This window comes from Tyto alba, unplaced genomic scaffold (assembly GCF_018691265.1).
Source record: "Tyto alba isolate M040663 unplaced genomic scaffold, T.alba_DEE_v4.0 Super-Scaffold_2, whole genome shotgun sequence".
In the NCBI taxonomy this organism is placed as follows: Eukaryota; Metazoa; Chordata; class Aves; order Strigiformes; family Tytonidae; genus Tyto; species Tyto alba.
Window position 1 is genome coordinate 74,833,389 of NW_024881282.1, and position 17,862 is coordinate 74,851,250.

The following is a 17,862-nucleotide window of genomic DNA, read 5'->3' on the forward strand; positions in this document are numbered from 1 at the left end:
AGAAAACTCACAAAAAAAATAAGATAGACATACTTTAACACCATCTAGCTGATGATGGTAATTAACGCAACCATGGGGTTTTCTGTTTTGGCAAGGAGGGGGATGGCATCAGGGGAAGGGTTGTAAATATTTTCCTATTCATTCCTTAGAAAGACCCTCTTCCCCCATCTTCCCCCTAACAAAAGACTCCAGCATGCCTTAGTTTATACATCTTTTGGGCAGACAACAGCCCACAGAGAGAATGCAGCTGAAGCAGCATGTGGTAAATCTATTTATTCCTTAGCTTTCTCTAGCATTCCTGACTGAAAAGCTTACATTATATTAGTGTTACATACCACCAGTTAGTTTAAATAAAACATATGCATTTAAGTTTTTCATTGATCCTGTCACTTCAAAGGCAGTTTTTCCCCCTTCCTTTAAGAACAGCAGGAGAAGGAAAACCTACAATCAAACCTGCCTGAGAATGTGAACTAATGAGACTCTCTAAAGATTCTTGTTGCTTCAAGCCCAGCTGAAAACAGCTGTTCTACAGTTCTTGTTCGTCTTCCCAGCGGACAATAAAAAATGGTTCATTAAATATTCGTTGTTATTCTTACAGCTTTGTAGCAGTCCCATGCAATATAAAAGCAGGGCTATGTTTTGATGACAACATGCTATCAGGTACCATGAAAGTTTGTATTTTGTTACAGTCTGAACATCTGATTAAGGCATACAAGGTCACAGGCAGTGTTATCTTAAAAACACTCATTTCAGATGAGCAGGTGTTCATAAGCATCACACACCTTGACAGATCCCAAGAAGACAGAACCAAACAGGTAAAATCTGCTTCTGTCTCAAACTGGGTTGCCAAGAGAGCAGTTTTGATAACATAGACTTTAAACACGGAAGCTGCTAAAAAAAGTATTATGTTACAAATTGCAAGGCGTATTTCCTTGTAGAAAAAAAAAGAAAAATATTAAAAAAAACAGCTAATACCTCTACTGCAGAAAATGCATAAATTTAGAATACTTTGAGAAGTCAAGGACTTTTCTGCTATCCGACTGAAACTCCACTTATAGAAAAAAACATCAGCTGCATACTTCCCCATTTTATACAGAAAACGTGGCTGATATGTATGATATGAAAGATCAATCTAATGTCTATAAGCAACCTGCAACTGATTCCATATCCTGGTCATGCCATTGATGAAGATGAGTCAACACCACTTAAATGAATCAGTCCTATTTGTTAATAATTACAATTTAACTAAGGTGGTCAAATCATACCATACACATTTTCATAATGAGAACACTTACTGAAATATGGGGATGGCAATGGCATGTTTTTTCAGTCCCTAGTCAAATGTGAAGAAACCCCAAGCCAAGTGTTCTGTAAACTGATGAAGTTAATTAATGCTATACCTAGAATAGACTTTTGACATCACTGAAATAATCTTTTTCTTAACTGCAAAGAAATCCTAACAAATATCTACCATTTGATGTCTTCTGTAGCTCTGCTTTCAAATGTTCAATTTCCTTCTTCAACTTCTCATCAGTTGGTTCCGCTGACTCTTTCCTTCTACTGCTTCCTTTTTCACGCAAGGCCTATGAAAAACACACAGTTGCTACAATTAGTTTTGTCTTCCTTAATCTGACATTAATGCCAAACAACTAGAGAATTCCAGTCCTGATCTTGCAGAGTTACAGGTTTTACCAAATGCCAACATGACACAGGCAGATACTCAGTCATTCTAGAAAAAAACCTCAAAATTAAAAAAAAAAAAAGGGGGGGGGAATGCTCAATGTTTTAAGCTGATAGTAATGGTATACTTGCAGTAGTATAGCATTATCTCCTGTGTAAGAGTACTATGCATCTCTGCATCAGGCCCACAACTTCTGTTTAGGTTAAAAATGGCTTTTCCAGAAAACACATGCTGAGACTGCAAGTGACAGAACACTGCCATGTTTATGTGCAATTTATTCTAATAATTTATTCTGAATTAAATAATGTAATACATCACAAATCTCCCTTTGTAGGTTTGCAGTTCCTTCTTGAATCTTCAGAATACCTCAACATCCAGCTTAGATTTCCACTGAAATTCAAGAGAAAACTAGAAAAGTATTCAGGAAGAGCCCTGTAAATAGTAGACACTAGAGCAGTATACTTCCTGTACTCTGAAAATGTTGGCACTGCTGTATTTATGCTTATCATTAAGACAATTGCTATTGATGACTTAAAGTATCATATGTTAAGGATTAGACCCCATAACTAGACCCTTTGCTCATACAGCCTCTACTATCCAACTAAGCATCATCTCTGTTATGAAAATTACAAAAGAAGTGGTAAACGCTTAATGGGAAAAAGTAGAATAACTGAGATGAACAGCTGTTAGGTGAACTGGTGATACCAGAGCTTACTGGTGATACCAGGGCACAGGTGGCAGAAGAGACAAAAGATTATTTTAGGAGGAAAGAACAGAACTGTTTGTAAAGACAGGTAAAGAATCCAAAGAAAAGAACTGAAGAAAATTTTCCAGAAGCTATTTAACCAAAGAGCAGAGATTGCATTTGGTTGCTGGTAATAAAACCATAGCCAATTTGTCATGAAATTGGCCACAGATTGCCTCCTTTACTTTGTGCTCACCACTTTATTAATACACAAATAGTTATTTCTGTAAACTTTTATCTTAAGTCCTGTGCTCTACTGAACCTCTGAACAGGAGACAGCACAGACCTAGCACATTAGGGTAAACTTACAGTATATATATTTACAGCCAGTGCCCTATTTGCAAATGCTCCTGCCTCTCTCTGATGGTCTTATGAAGGACACCTGTAAATGAACACAAATGCTGGGGCCAAGCCACAGAGGAACCTAAGTCTCTATAAAGTTAGACCAATTCTGAACATTTTCCATCTCCAGCACAGGGGAGATCCGGGCACAGCATGCTGACTGTATCTCTTGCTACCACTGTTTTTGCAAACCATGCAATCAAACGCACAAGTAGAAACAGACAGGAATACAGTTTCCAGTTTCTGGCTATCACTTAGAGCAGCTGAGAGAATGTGTTGCTAAGAGAATGTGAAAGCAGAACAAGAAGAGGACTTTTGGCCAAAGCCCAACAGGGCAGAGAGGAAAAAAAAGAATAAAGTGTACCAGCAGTATGCAGTAAGAGACAAATTCCATGGCTGAGGGAGGGAATCTGGATCATTTTGACAAAATACCAAATCCCGGCATTTTGGGATCTGCTAATAACTTGTGAAATACCTAACACACAGTCTAGTGATTCTTGTTTTATGACACCTCTCAAACAAGTGGATTTTTTTGCATCCCTTCTAGTACTTTTTGTTGAGAGTCTGTTCTCTGTCTAAAGTTTATTGAAAAAAAAAAAAAAATACAGTGCTGGTAACCATAGACACTCAAGACAAACTGGAAGGAAACCTCTACACATCTGCAATTAATTTTGTTTTCCACAGTGTGCCAGACTGAAGAATGCTGTAAAAGTCTTCATACCCTGGATATCTGCACTGTAGTTTATGGTTCAATCTCTGACAATAGAAGTCAAACTAACCAATTAAGAGAAAAGATTTCATACATTATTTTTATTATCTTTGCCGACTGTCCTTCCTGCGTACAACTGTATATTGAACTACAACAGACAAATTATAACAATTTCTCCATTCATCGCATAAAAATAACGTATCTTTGGTCCATTGGTGGTTCTTTTAAGTCAGAAATTTTTGGCAAGATCCTCATTAATACTACAGCAGTGCCTTACTGAGAAAGTAAGGTATTAGGAAATTGGCTGATCCACCATAAAAGTAGATGCAAGAATACAAAATACAGTAAATACAAAAGACCAATTTTACAAGTTAGAAAAGACATTTCAGGACTAAAGCAAATCCTGTTTCGAACAGCCAGAACAAGAACAGCTATATTGTAGGCTTTTCTGTACTGGACCTGGACTGCTATAGCCCTGACCCAAATAGCCAACTGTTTAGGGTAAAAAGAATAAAATACTATAGCCTCTCTCTACTTTGTTCTGATTAAATTCAGAGAGATATTTTAAGAGCATATTACTACTTTAATAAAATTTATACTGGAAAGACAGAACTTCATTTATTTGGATTACTTTAGTTTCATTTGTTAATAAAACACTACTGAAATTTGTAATCAGTATTCTGAATTACATATTTTAAGAGCATTGTTCCTCTTTTTTTCACCAGAAGAAAAAATAATGAACATTATTCAGTAGCAAACCATCCCCAGAGTATTTTGTACTAACTACTTGCTGTGTAAGAAAATAACTAAAAAAGTTCAAAGATACCTCCTGCAGCCTTTCATTCTCAGCCATGTATTTTTTGGCTGCTTCAGTAGCATCGTTTACTTGCGTTTCCAGAGCTGCATGAGATGCCATCCCTTTTGCCAACTGAGTAAGAAGGGTAACAGTACGTCTCAATACACTGGTGAAGAAACACAGTGAACAGCACAGTAATTCATAGCACAGATGAAAAAAAAATACACACCAAACCAAAACCCAAAATCATCCCTTTTCAATCTCTGCATTAAATGTGAAAGCAAAACCACAAGAGGACTGTTCAAACACCTGAAAGGAAACGTCCAGGCTCATTAATGACAAATAATAGTAAAATAAGACTGAAAAGGTTTTCATCCATCAAAAAAATCTTTTACCTGATGCAGAACCTCCCTCCTCCCAGAATCCCATGGCTATTAAAGGGTCAGAGACCTGCCTGCTTAATGGCTGAAATACTCTTACATGACCTAGTGTTCTAAACAGGATGATCTCTCAATATAAGACCCAAGCAACATGTTATGGTAATAAGTATAACGCAAAAAAAAAGAAAAAAAACCAAAACAAACAAACCCCACAACTTTATAAAAGGCCTTACAAGAATAAAACTAGCAATGTGGGCATATTTATCTTCAAAAGCATTCTGTCAATAATGTATAAATCAGGACATGCATGAACGTCAGCACTTATACGGTACCTCGAATCTAAGCTTTGCAAATACCTTCCTGGATTTGATCTAGTGATTGCCTCTTTGCATCACTACTTTCATTATTCATCTTGGAGTCTTTCAAAGCAGTATGTCGATGAATCAAAGAAAGGCCAAAGCAACACTGAATTAAATTAATTCCCGTAATATAACTGTGCAGCTGCTCTTTAAAAGAAATTTGAAAATCCAAGTAATTAGCTTTTTCATAACTGAAAGCATATTAACAGACCTTTTGGCTTTCAAGGTAAGCCCTCACCCCTCCTTTTTCACTGAAAACTAATTTTCTTACTTTTTATGGTTTTAATAAAAAAATTAAAGTGTCATTACTTCTCCAAGGGTTAGCATGTTTTCCTGTTGCTTACTAATTTATAGACGCAGCAGTCAGGAGTCAGTAAAACATCATTACTAAAACAGAATCACGTAGGTTGAAAGAGGCTTCCAGAGGTCATCCTGTCCAAGCTCCTGCCCAAAGCAGGGACAGGTTCAGCAGAGTGCTCAGAGGCTTGCCCAGTTGAGTTCCCACCGTCTCCAGTGACAGAGACTCCACCATCTTTCAGGATCCTTGTTCCAGTGTTTGACTACCCTTGATAGTAGAAAAAGTACTTTTTACCCCAAGTCAGAATTTCCCAGGTTCCTGGCCTGTTGCCTCCTGTCATTCCTGTGTGGATCCACTAAGGGCTGGCTCCATCTTCTTTACATCTATCACTAGATAGCTGTAGAAAGCAGTAGGATCTCCCCTTCACAGACTCTTTTTCTACCTGAAGCCAAGCTCCCTCATCCTTTCCTCGTATGTCACGTGTCAGCCCCCGACCTTCTCTGTACCTTGCTGCAGTCCTCCAGTATTTTGCAACTGCAGTACCACCTGTGCCAGACAGAGGGGAATAACCACTTCTCGACTTGCTGACTACACCCTTGCTATTACAGCTCAGTAGGTGATTGGCTGTCTACCAGGATCCCAGGTCCTTTTCTGCAAAACTGCTTTCTACTCAGCCAGCCAGTCAGTCAGTCCCCCACCTAGATGCTGTACATCACTACCCTATAAGATGCTGAACTTTGCATTTGCCTTTGTGGAACTTCATAAGATATCTGGCAGCACATTTTTTCAACCTGTCTAGCAGCCCTGCCCTCTAAGATATCAACCACTTCAATTTGGTACTGTCTGCAACTTGCCAAGGGCACAATCAGTCCCATCATCCATGTTGTTAATAAGGGCATTAAACAGTATTGAGCCTAGTAGCAATCCCTGAGGGGCACCAGCTGGAATCTGCCTTATTATCACCCCATAAGCCTGAAGGCCTAGGGAATTTTCCACTCACTTTTTCATTCACTTCTCCAGCCCATATCCAGGGTTACCAGAAGAGGCTATGTCAAAGGCCTTGCTAAAGGAACACAATATTCACTGCTCTGCCCTTTATATGTGCAGCCAATCATCTCACTGCAGAAGGCAACAGGGATGATCAGACATTATTTCCCCTAAGTAAATCCATGCTGGCTGTTCCAAGTCATTCCATCCTTCATGTCCCTGGAAACAGCTTTGAGTAAGATTTGCTCCATAACCTTTCCAGGGAAGTGAGGCTGATTAGTCCCTAGTTCCCTACATCCTTCTTTTTATCCTTCCTGAAGGTAGGTGCAGTGTTTGCCTTTTCCCAGTCACCAGGATCCTCCCCTGATCACTATGATCTTTCAAATATAAGAGTACAGCTTGCAATGACATTGGCCAACTCCCTCTGCATGCAAGGATGCATCCCATCTTAGGAGGCCACAGATCTGTATATGCCCAATCTGCTTAAGTACTCCTTAGCTGCATTTTCCACTACTGAGAGTAATGTTCATTCCCCACCAACTCTACTAGAAGTCTCAGAGAATTGGGAGGCCAAAGAGCAGATCTTACCAGTAAAAAACAATGTAACGTAAGGTTGGTAATGAGACACTCAGTATCTCATTCTTTCCCATATCCTTTGTCATTTGGTCCCCTGCCCCACTGAGCAGTGGGCTCATGTTTTCTTTAGCTTTACTTCTGTTTTCAGCCCTTCTCATCTCTCTCTGCTCCAGCACAGGGTAACAGAGGGCTGGAGAAGCTTTGGCAGGCTCTCCACATCTCCCAAGACTAGCAGATGAGTGCCTCTGTCCTACCCAGGTGACAGTCTCTGGCAACTATGACCCTCTGCCTTTCTATGCAGACGGCTGGTGGATGAAGGCTCAGCTGGCCCCAATACTTCTACTGATAGGAGGCAATCTTCCTCACCTGTACCCAGTGTTCTGCAATTGCTGAACCAGAGAGAGAAAAGAGCTTTTGTTGTGTTGCCAGAAGTGACAAGCTACTAGCCTCCTCGATTTTGCAAATCTCCATCTACCACTCTTCTGAAATTATCCTATTATCTGATGTGCTAAAATGAACTAAAACTGACTAAAAGAATGAACTAGTGGCATCCAAGTACTCATTCACACCTACATGAGGTCTTAACTTGGTTGGGTGATGGTAGTAGCAGTGTAGGATAAGGCAACCCAAGAAATCATTTTTTCCCCTTCTTTGACAGACATTACACCTGTTTAATGGATAAGCAAAACAGCTTTACAAAGAAAGGTCCTTTGATCTAGCCACTACTGTAGGAATATTTATTTCTTCTAAATTTTGGCAAAAGGCCAATATCCCAAAAAAGGCCATAAGCAAACCTCTTTAAGGGCAGAACTTTTATCCACAGTAAAATCCATTAGGGCCACATGACAAGTTTTCTTCATTGACAAATGAGTGGGAGTAGGATCTTGGTGGACCAGCTTCCGACCCTTGCGTAGGACACAATCCAGCTATTCCTCTCTTGGAGCAGAAATCAAACATATTTGTGCGTATTTACTTAACCTTTCTGAAGGAAGACAAAGAACATGATGCATTCCTATCACTATTGTGCAAGGCTACAGCCACCTTTGTTTTTTCAGAAGTTTTCCTGCTCAAGTTTTGGATGAATTCTTCCTCAACACTTCTTTATATACAGTGCTCCTCAATGATCAGCTAAAATGGCCATATATCACTCCAAGGGAAAGAGGTTCGTCAGAAGTCTCTGTGATTCCAGGCATTTCCTTGTTCTGTGTTCCTCTTGTGTACCTAGGCAATGTCAAGCAGCTCACTGAAGGAATTCAGGCAGCCAACATTCTTTGCCCAGTGTCATCATAAAAACATACATATAGGAAATCATCTGACCAACGTGTGCTTCCATTCATTCACACTATCTGTGTCCAACTATTTCACGTGCTCCTTGCCCAACTGAGATCTGCAGGTTGTTGTGGCTACTGTGAAGATTCACAGATAGTCTTAGCTGCTACTTCTGGGCTGTACAGAACTAACCTTTCCGTTACCCTGTTTTATTAGTTGTACTTAAACATCCTGAAAGGGATTACGCACTTAAGATCATATCATCACAGTAGGCCAGTTGCCACAAAGTGCTTGATCTGAAATAATATCTGAAACTTCCCTTAGAAGACAGAACATTATCCTACAGTACCTAACTTCAAGCTTTAGACAAAGTAGTCCAAATCAGACTCAAGCTTTGCTTCTTAACACAGCAGGATGCAATAATATCAGCTTGCAACATATTATTTTAACAGTACTTCAATTTTTGAGTTTTTTTTATTCCAGTTTTCTGTGTTCAAAACAAACAAAACATAGGGCATAAGTTTAAGGAAGGAAATGAGTATTCCCTGAAGAAACTTCTCTTGCAAAATACGTATTTTCTCAAGCATTCAAAATGTTTCTTTCCACGTGTTGCTCGCATATCCTTCCAATCTTCAAACATTTGTAAGATATTATTTTTCCTGATCTTACTTGCCTCATAGCCAATCTGCTCACACTTCATTCTTTAATCTCTTGAAATCGTTCTTCCGATCTTTTTTATAGTTACATTACTTTATGTGATAGTCCCTGTAAGAAACATACTATGTAGAAACAATAAAAGTGTTATACTTACAGCCAAAGAAATAAGCAAAAACCTGAGAGATAAAGGTTTCTTTGTGATCTGAAGAGTTTCATCTGAATATGATCAAAGGCATTGGTATTGACATTTGCAGCCTTTTCATTCACATGAACAGCCGAGTACTTCCTGACTTCTCTAACCGCATCTGCAAACAAAATCAGTTTGTTCTCAGTCACATTTGTGGGTATGCATGTATGATAAACCAGACATAGTACTAGAAATATGTATTTGGACTTTCTGCTCAGCAAACAGGCATAGGACAGTGACATCACTTATGTTATCCATACATTTTAAAGATAAGTCTTGATAAATCACTGAAGCAATATAACACATTTCCAGGGATACACCAAACCATTGCCCAGAACATGCTTGAACAGGCATTTCGAGCCTTTGCCCAGCCACCAGAGATCAGGCCAAAGCAACACCATCTATAAACGTTACCAGAGACCCTACAGACAGTGTCAAAATGTCACTGCTGACAACTGAATTAAAATCCAGCCAGTGGACAAACAGTGAGAAAATAGAAAGAGAAGAGAAAAAAACAGATGCCTTCTGAAGTATTTGCCTCATGGAATTTGCTAGATAAGCATGTATTTTAGTAATGACAGAAGTGTCTACTTTATGCTTGAATCACAGAGGGTAAAAATTATTTCTAAAACATCCATCAGAATAGCAAGACTGTAGTAACACTGTGTTGAACATAAACAGAACAGAGCAGGTAGGCTACACCTCAGCTTTCTTTCATCTGCCTTTCATCCATCTTTCAGCTTCCTTTCACCTGTCATATACTCTTGATATTTCTGCAGAAGGGCCAATACACTGCCAATACTTTTCAAAGACAAAATAATTAATTAGGACTTACACCCACAAAAAACCAAAACCTAACCCAGTTAAGAGTTCATATTACAATCTGTAAACTTAAGTTCATCATACATACTTAAGGCCAACACAGTACATAAAATCCCCAGCACATCAACAAAAATAAACATTTCATGACACACCATCAGTTCTTGCAGAGTATTTTGGCCACTTGTTATTAAACTGCTGGTGCATTTATCTAAGCAGACAAAATCAACCCCGAAGAAAAGCACCTGTGAATAACAGCACTTAGGACTATCTCTTTTATATTCTTATTTAGAAGGAAAAAAAAAATGTGTGAAGTAAAACTTCAAACAATGCAACAAAAAATAAGTCAACCAAACAAAAGTCCATATCCCTGTGTTATAGGAAGATTCTAGTCCTGCAGTAAGCTATCATCTTATGCTATAGGGCAGGCATCTCATCACTGCTTTACTTTAGCCTAAATCTATCTTTCTGCAAAATCAATGACCATCACCAACTCAAAAGCAAACTTTGGTCAAAGTTTTCTACAGTAGTTCAAGAGAGTAAATGAAATCCATCAGTTCTCAATCTTCAGCCATTTACTGAAGGATCTAATTCTAAGGATGATATTAAAAGATCATCTAAAAAAGAGTTTATTTGCACTTCCAGTACTTTTTTTAATATTCAAAATATAGTATTGCAGTCTAGTCTGACTGTTAGATATGCAGTGCATCTGTGTTTTTCTCAGCAGACAATAAAACCACACATTTTTTCTTTGTATTTAAAGTGGCTTGGAATTAAATATCATTTTCATTGTAAGGCACTGGGAACACTTGTACCCATGGAGGAGAACTACTTCTCTCACTGAAATACAGGACTATTTCCACCACTGAAACACGGGAGATGCTTACCACACAAAGCAGTCAGGACAGACACAAAGTTAAAGCAGTCAGGCATATGGTCATCATTCAAGCTCAAGTCTCACTAAAGCTTTACTCCTACTTGATAGATCTTTGGATCTACTCATAATAAATGTAGCCAACAGCTGTCTTGTATCTGTGATGAGCAAAAGTACTCAAATAGCCCAGTTCTTTGATATATTCTAGTCTTCTGTTTCCACAGCAAACAAGAGTGCCATCTACTGCATAGTGAGCAACTCAGCCAAATTCTGGTAACAAACATCTTAAGTTCATTTACTTCTGTGAGAAAGTGAAACCAAGCAGCAGCCTAGACCAAGCTCCAGTTTTCCTCTGCATTCACTTCTATATTACTGTTGCATTTGGACTCTCAACACGGATCCAGTATAAGCCCTTTCCTCTTCCATTCTATTGTAGAACTTTTAAACAAATTAGCTGACTTGCATTAGGCTTTAGATTAATCTAATGCCATGAACTCCATATGCCAGTTTTTTTTTTCCTCCCTTTTTGTTAAGAAATTATTTAACACTTACCAAGAAACAAGACGATCAGTAAAACTATTATTGTAAGGAACATTTTGTTCCAGAAAACTGCCATTTTGCTCCATAGAGGAATTGTAAAAATCTTCTGCCATCTGTAAAATAGCATTGTGTTATTCAAAAATAATTAAACACTAAAAGAAGAACATAAAAACCTCATGAAAGAGAGCCTTGTTATTGATTTGAGACTTATTTAAGGTCCCTAAACAGCTGCTTTAATTGCAATATAATTTAGGTATATGCAACTTTTCCAACAATCCAACTTTCTTGTTTCTTTTTTATTTGTTGTCAACACAGGAAAAGACAGTTGGTTCAACTTGAAAACTTCTCATATAGATAGCAGGTACTTTCCAGATGTGTTTTATTTTAGCTTTTACTTTGGCCAGCATTACTTTGTGTTTGGTCCTGACTACAATAAACTCAGGGATGGGTTAACGACTGTAAAACCCATTCCATCATTTTTATTTCTATCCATTTATACCTCTTGTTGCCAAAAATTAAAAACCACCAGAAATTAAGATGATCTCTACCATCCTTCTGCAGAAGGCTCATATTTTACATTGATTAGTCTGCATTATTATTAAGTACAAGGCTGGTTATTACATTCTAACTTGCAAATAACAACAAAAGGACAAGTTTCAAGTTTATATTTTGTCAGTGGTCAAAACCTCTTTTAAGAGTTCAGAGGCCCAATGGTGGTGAAGACAATTTTGTTTGTTTTTTGTTTAAACAATCAATTGCATTTTCAGTGTTACTGCATGGAGGGTTCTGCAAGAATTCACAATTGTGGCACACATGAAGAACATCTGACATGCTCAAATGAATTGAAACCCCAAGAGACAACAACAGAGCACCTGCTTGTCCTCTGCTGCAGGTTAGAATCAGTGCTACTGCACAAACGAACTAATACTTCATTTTGCCATTAGGGATGTAACACAGGCATGCTGGTCACCATCTGATTATATCAAGTAAAATTTCTGACTTTTGTTAAGAGAATTTACATTTTCCATAGACTGTTAAAATTTGTCCTTTAACAAACCCACTTCCAACCTACTACAAATGTAGCTTAAATTAGATCGTCACACCATCTCCAATGGTTCGTGCTGGTTCTGCACCAGAAATAATTAAAATGTTTTAGCATTGTATGTGCAAAAACCTCATTCGAATCTTCTGGTATAATCTGAATTCTTTATAGCAAACAGCCACAGTCTATACCAACCAAAATGCTTACTGTAATTAAAACAGCCTACAACGGAAATGAAGCCAACTTGCTAACTCTTTATACATGCAATTCCGCAAGTTTCATACTGATCTCCACTTAAGCGATTCTCTGAGGTATGACCTTAGACCAACTGTACTGTCAAGTTATATTCAGGCTAAAAATAAGATCTCTCTACTACAAAGTCTTCCTATATTATATATGCATGCTTATTTTTCCTCAACAAATACTGACATTCATATTTATTAACGCTCCATCTCCTTTTGGTGAGATAGGTCACACAAATATAATCTTTCTGAATTATAATACTGGCCACCACTACACACTTGGCGGTACAGTTCTTTTTGTGTACTTGTATTTTTATATTGTCAATTTACTTATTCCCCAGAAACTTAAAAGCTTGTTAGCAAGTTTGAAAAGCAGTTCATTATCAAAAACATGTGCAGGCCCAAAAGAGGCAATCTTTCTGAAGACTGACAATAGAGTAAATCAAAACTTTAAAGAACAGCAGTTTCATATCTGCCTTTTATCACACACACTTTACAGCTGACAGAACCAGCTCCCACACCAAGATGTGTAAGGCAGAACTGCTGCCCTCTGGTACTGTCACAGCAGCTAAATCTAATCTTTAACCCCACAAGATTCCTACGACAGTTTTGTTAAGAAGATAATTGCTCACGTCACAAAGGATAAAGCTATTTCACTCTTTCAGAAACTACTGTTCAAAGGAATAGCTGAACGCTACAAACCAAGCACAAAAATTTATCATTCGTATATAATTAAAAGCACCATGTTTAATGTTTGAATAAATTTTGGTAACACTGCAGGTTATGAATTTGCTTTTCAGCCACAAAGACTGGATTGAAGCCCTGTTTGTGTCATAAGTGAAACCTGCTTCAATACTCTCAATGCATTCTGTGTCATCAGCCTACAGAAATTCTTGCAGCTAGTTTCCTCACATAAGCCATTAATAATCTGATGATTATGGCTCTCGTAATACTTCTCCCTTCTTACATACAGTTGCACTTGTGATTAGAAAACAGCAGAAAATATGAGGACTCAATCTATGTTGATATGATAAACTCACAAGTCAACTTGTAAAAATAAGAGGTTAAATTAGATTTTAGAACAGTTTCAGTTTCTGAAGTGGAGGAAACATGACTAATCATTGATACTGTCTGTGGAGGATCCAACCATTTTCAAGATAGGTTTAAGTAGTTAAATTCAGACTCTCCACACAGCAGGGTTTTGGTTAGGTTTTGATCCCCAAGATATTATAGTAAAAGCTGCATTCTTAATTCTAAAAATATCTAAAGAAGCAGAAAGCAAGCATGTAACAGTTTTTACACAACAGAGACAGTGGCAATTTTTTTTTTAAAAAAAAGCTTTAAGGTTTCATCCTACTTAGTTTTTTTGGGTATGGTTTGTTTTCAAGAATTACTGATATGCTGGAAAGAAATCATAACTCTGTTTCTCTTGCCTCTTGTAGAAAGACTAGCTTGCTTTATTACCTACAAAGAAATAAAAGTAACATTACTAAACTTGAAGAGCTCCTCACAGAAAACAATCTTAAGATAATGCTGCAATACAATAAGATTAATTAATACATTGTTTCTTTCCCTTACTATGGGCGTCTATGTAACAAGTATTACATATTTTTCTTAATGTTTGTGTTGTGTTCCAGAAGTCTTATAATTTTGTTAATCTATATGTAAGTTTATAGAGGTGTTTATTTCAGTAGTACTGATCCTTCTGCATCAAGCTGAAGGCCAGTTTTTTTAAACAAATGATCATACATTTCTTGCAGCCCTTACACACGCTGTATGCGGTTAACGTTGAACATCCGATGTCTCTTATCAGTTCTGCACCCACAATGCCTCATGCACACCAAAATGTTGTAAAGCTGCTCCTCACAAACTTGACCAACAACTTCTGAAAGGGCTGCACTGTCCTCTCATTTCTCACTGAGCTCATAGCATGGGAAACCAGATGCCCTCCTGTATGCTGGCTACTCCAAAAACTGCCAAGAGAAGACTGGGAGATGACATCCCACTTGCTGAAGGAAAGCAACAGGGCTCATCGTGGGAACCCTGACTGCTGCTGGGATTAATCAGCAGTGTGTAGAAAACAAAAGATAAAGCTCCTTAAAGGAGGCTTACAATTCTTGAAACTCCTGATGCTCAAGTCCCAAACAGCATTCCTTCAGCTTAGTTCACAACTAGTTTAAGATGCAGCACAGGTCCGTGTTTATAAAAACAAGAGTGTAACATAAACCCAAAACAGCGAGAAGACCGAGCTGGGGTACTGCGGCACGCTGAAGTCCTACCTCAGCGGAGAAATAAACGGCAGGCAAAGCACGAGAAGTACTCCTATTTCACCGTACAGAATGGTGGCAACTGCCGTCCACTGGAAAGTCATCGTCCCGGCAGGCCTGCGGAGGAAGGAGAGGATCAGGCGGGCCCGCAACACGGCGGCTCCGGCAGCACCCGCCGGGCTCAGGCTGCCCCGCGTTTGGCCACGGAGCTCCGAAGGGAAGTATTTTTAAGTAACTCAAAAGCATCGGGGTGGACACTGTACTTTCCCGTCCCGAACCCGCCCCTGGGGCAGAGCTCATCCGCCGGGGGAGGAAGGTGGGAAGTAGGACCCTCACCACCACCACCGCCGCCGCCGCCGGGCCCGGCTGGGCGGACAGGGCCGGCCGATGGCAGCCCCCTCGTGAGGAGACCGTAGGCCGAACGGCTCCTTCCCGCCGCGCCGGCTCCCGCCTCTCCGCGCATCACCCCCGCTCCCCGCCCCGCACAGCCGGGGAGGCCTAGGCCGCCCCGGGCCCGTCCCGTCCTCCCCTTACGGCCGCCCGGCCTCCGCAGCCTCCTCAGCGCCGGCGCCCAGTTGAACCTGATGGCGGCGAGCGGCTCTCGAAGGGGTGCGGAGCAGGACGGAACAGGGAGGGAGTGAGCCCGCCCTTTTCGCCGGCGCTGCGGGGCGGCTTCCCCGCTGCGCGGAGGATGTGGGCCGGGACGGGGCTGAGTGACACCAGGGCTGCGGGGGCAGGGCGGGGCGGCGGGAGCCGAGGGGTGGGTCCCGTCCCCTCAGGTCCCACCCCGGTGGAGCTGGAGGGTCCTCGCCGCCCTCCCCGCTCCCCAGACGCCATCCTTGGCTGCTGCCCCGGCTTCCCGGGCTCGGGCTGAGGGCCCGGCGAGGGGACACATCCTGAGGGGTCGGTGTGGGGCAGCTGGAAAGCCGAATCTGACGGTGGGCGTGAATTACTCAGAGACCACCCCTCTGTTGGAAAATGCTGGGATTTACACGTTGAGAAAGGTTAAAATTGCTATCCTCTTTCACATTTATGGAGTGGTTGTAAGCATTTTGCTGCAGTATCTTGTGATCATCCCACTGCTCCATGACTCCACCTTATTCACCTGGGGACTTGAACTCCACTCTGTAGCACACTCATTAGTTTCTAAACGTTCATTTAAAATAACTGTGTCTGTCTGTGTCATGTCCCCCCCACCCCATGCGTTATACTACCTTAACGTATTAAGATCATGTAAATATGTTTTCTCAAGGAAAATAGGCCCAGTATTCATAAAGACACCACAAACAGCAAACAAACAGCAGTCTCAAACACTGTCAGACAGGCCTGTTTGGAACGCATGAATAAAACACTATTACTTCAGAAAATCCTGCTCTATCGTATTACCCTGTGTGGTGCTTTTCATCAGCATAGGAAGGCTCCGAGCGCATTATTTCCATACCTTGGTAGCCATTTTCCCATTTCTCGACCATCTCTTTTGCCACCCTTGTAACTTCTCTTCTTTGTCCCTGTGTAACCTTCCCCTAATCTCTTTTCCCTGTGCTTCCTAGCTTTTCTGTATCTCTACCCACAACCAGTATTTCTGATACCATTACTTGGGCACTCTTGGCCTTACATGGTGTTACTGAGGTACTGATATGGTTATTGGGCTCTCTTGGCCCTGCAAGTTTCTAGTTCCGAAAGGACCCTCAAAACTACTTTCCAGTTGTCTAGTTCAGTTGTTTTTCACCTAACACTCCCTTAGCCACCAGTGAAATACAGCCATCCTGTCCAGCAATATCTGCAGGTTTCACCAACTTTCCACACTGTTGTGTGTCATGTTTAACAATTTCACATGTCATATCCAGGAGTTACCTGCACCCTGTTCAGTTAGCTCAGGCTGGGGTACAGTCAGCAACTTACTGACTCGCCTGCAGCTCTAACAGATCCTGAGGAAGAGGTTATCTTGTCTAACTGACACAACTTGACACAGTTACCTGCTTTTAGGAATTCTGTCCCAATTAATTTCCATCAAAATAAAACAGATTAAATGCTGTGAATAGTAGTTCTTTGTTACTCTAATCCATTGGTGCTGGCATGGAGTAGGAAGTTCTTGCAAAAGCAATTTTGAACAGAGTTGTTTGCAGCTGCTCACAATCTGAAATTATTTACATTTAAAATTTCCCAGGTCTGTGGCCTGGGGATGGAGCCAGTGTGTTAACGTTCTCCTAGCTGCTGCCAAGCAATGTCTGGATGAAAGGTTACATCCCAAATAATTGTTTATGCATAACAAATACTGGTGAGCAATACAACCAGCCATTTCTGTCCTATCCACACAACAAAAACAGCCTGGGTTTTAAGAAGTATTTCTAACATGTTTTCATAAACATATTTAATCAGAAGCATAGACAAACATAACCTCTTAGTATGTCCTGGTTATTACATTTTAGCTATTGTTTTACAGCCATTATATTTTATTGAAGCTGTTAAAATGTTATTAGACTTTCCCTCTCTTTTAATTCCAGAGCAGTTTCCATTTCTGAGCTGCTTACTTACCTCTTACTAGCACTGTAAGCTGCCCTCCCAGTAGCCTAGTCTCATACTGGTAGGACTATACTTGCACATCCCTGCTGCCATAGACTCCTGCGTCTGCTTTTTCACTTCAAGGGCTTCGTAAGATCTAAGACTCACTCTGCAGTGACTGCTGTGCACTTCCACTGCAGCTGATGCGTGTTCACCACCAACCTGGAATGAGGTCTGAGGAACAGAGAGGAGCCTCCTGCAAACGTATGTGAGACATCCCTGCTCCTGGTTCTAACTGAAGGTGTAGAAGTCTGGGTTGTTGATCTAAGGCTGCCTATCTTCCAGTGAACCAGAGTATGATAAATACGATGCTATGTGGTATATATAATGGCTGGCTGCTTTAGGAAAAAAACTCTCAAACCTTTACACATTACAGTTGAAAGAAATACCTTTCCCTCCCACCAGTTGGGTGACAAAGTATTCAAAAGTATAAATATGAAATGCCTGTGTATTAGCAGCTGGTTAGAGGATAGCAATCTGACTAACTCTCTGCTGAAAGGCAAAGAAGAAGTTCAAACTTGTTCCATTCT

The 17,862-nt window shown here is 40.2% G+C and overlaps 1 protein-coding gene across 5 annotated transcripts in view; it reads right to left on the reverse strand.

The window, feature by feature from the left end:
- The window catches only part of DUS4L (dihydrouridine synthase 4 like), a 38,607-nt gene that overhangs the window by 8,750 nt on the left and 11,995 nt on the right, over positions 1-17,862 (reverse strand). Inside the window, exons 1-6 of one of the 5 annotated variants that reach the window (XM_042792206.1) lie at positions 15,352-15,502; positions 14,783-14,887; positions 11,232-11,332; positions 8,954-9,104; positions 4,304-4,439; positions 1,472-1,583 (exon numbers count right to left, since the gene is read on the reverse strand). In XM_042792206.1, the coding sequence (XP_042648140.1) occupies positions 1,472-1,583; positions 4,304-4,439; positions 8,954-9,104; positions 11,232-11,332; positions 14,783-14,874 (592 nt within the window). In that variant the 5' untranslated portion in view covers positions 14,875-14,887; positions 15,352-15,502. Of the gene's footprint in view, positions 1-1,471; positions 1,584-4,303; positions 4,440-8,953; positions 9,105-11,231; positions 11,333-14,782; positions 14,888-15,112; positions 15,267-15,299; positions 15,503-17,862 lie in introns of those variants that run through there. The other 4 variants (XM_042792208.1, XM_042792205.1, XM_042792207.1 and 1 more) reach the window with 4 other exon arrangements.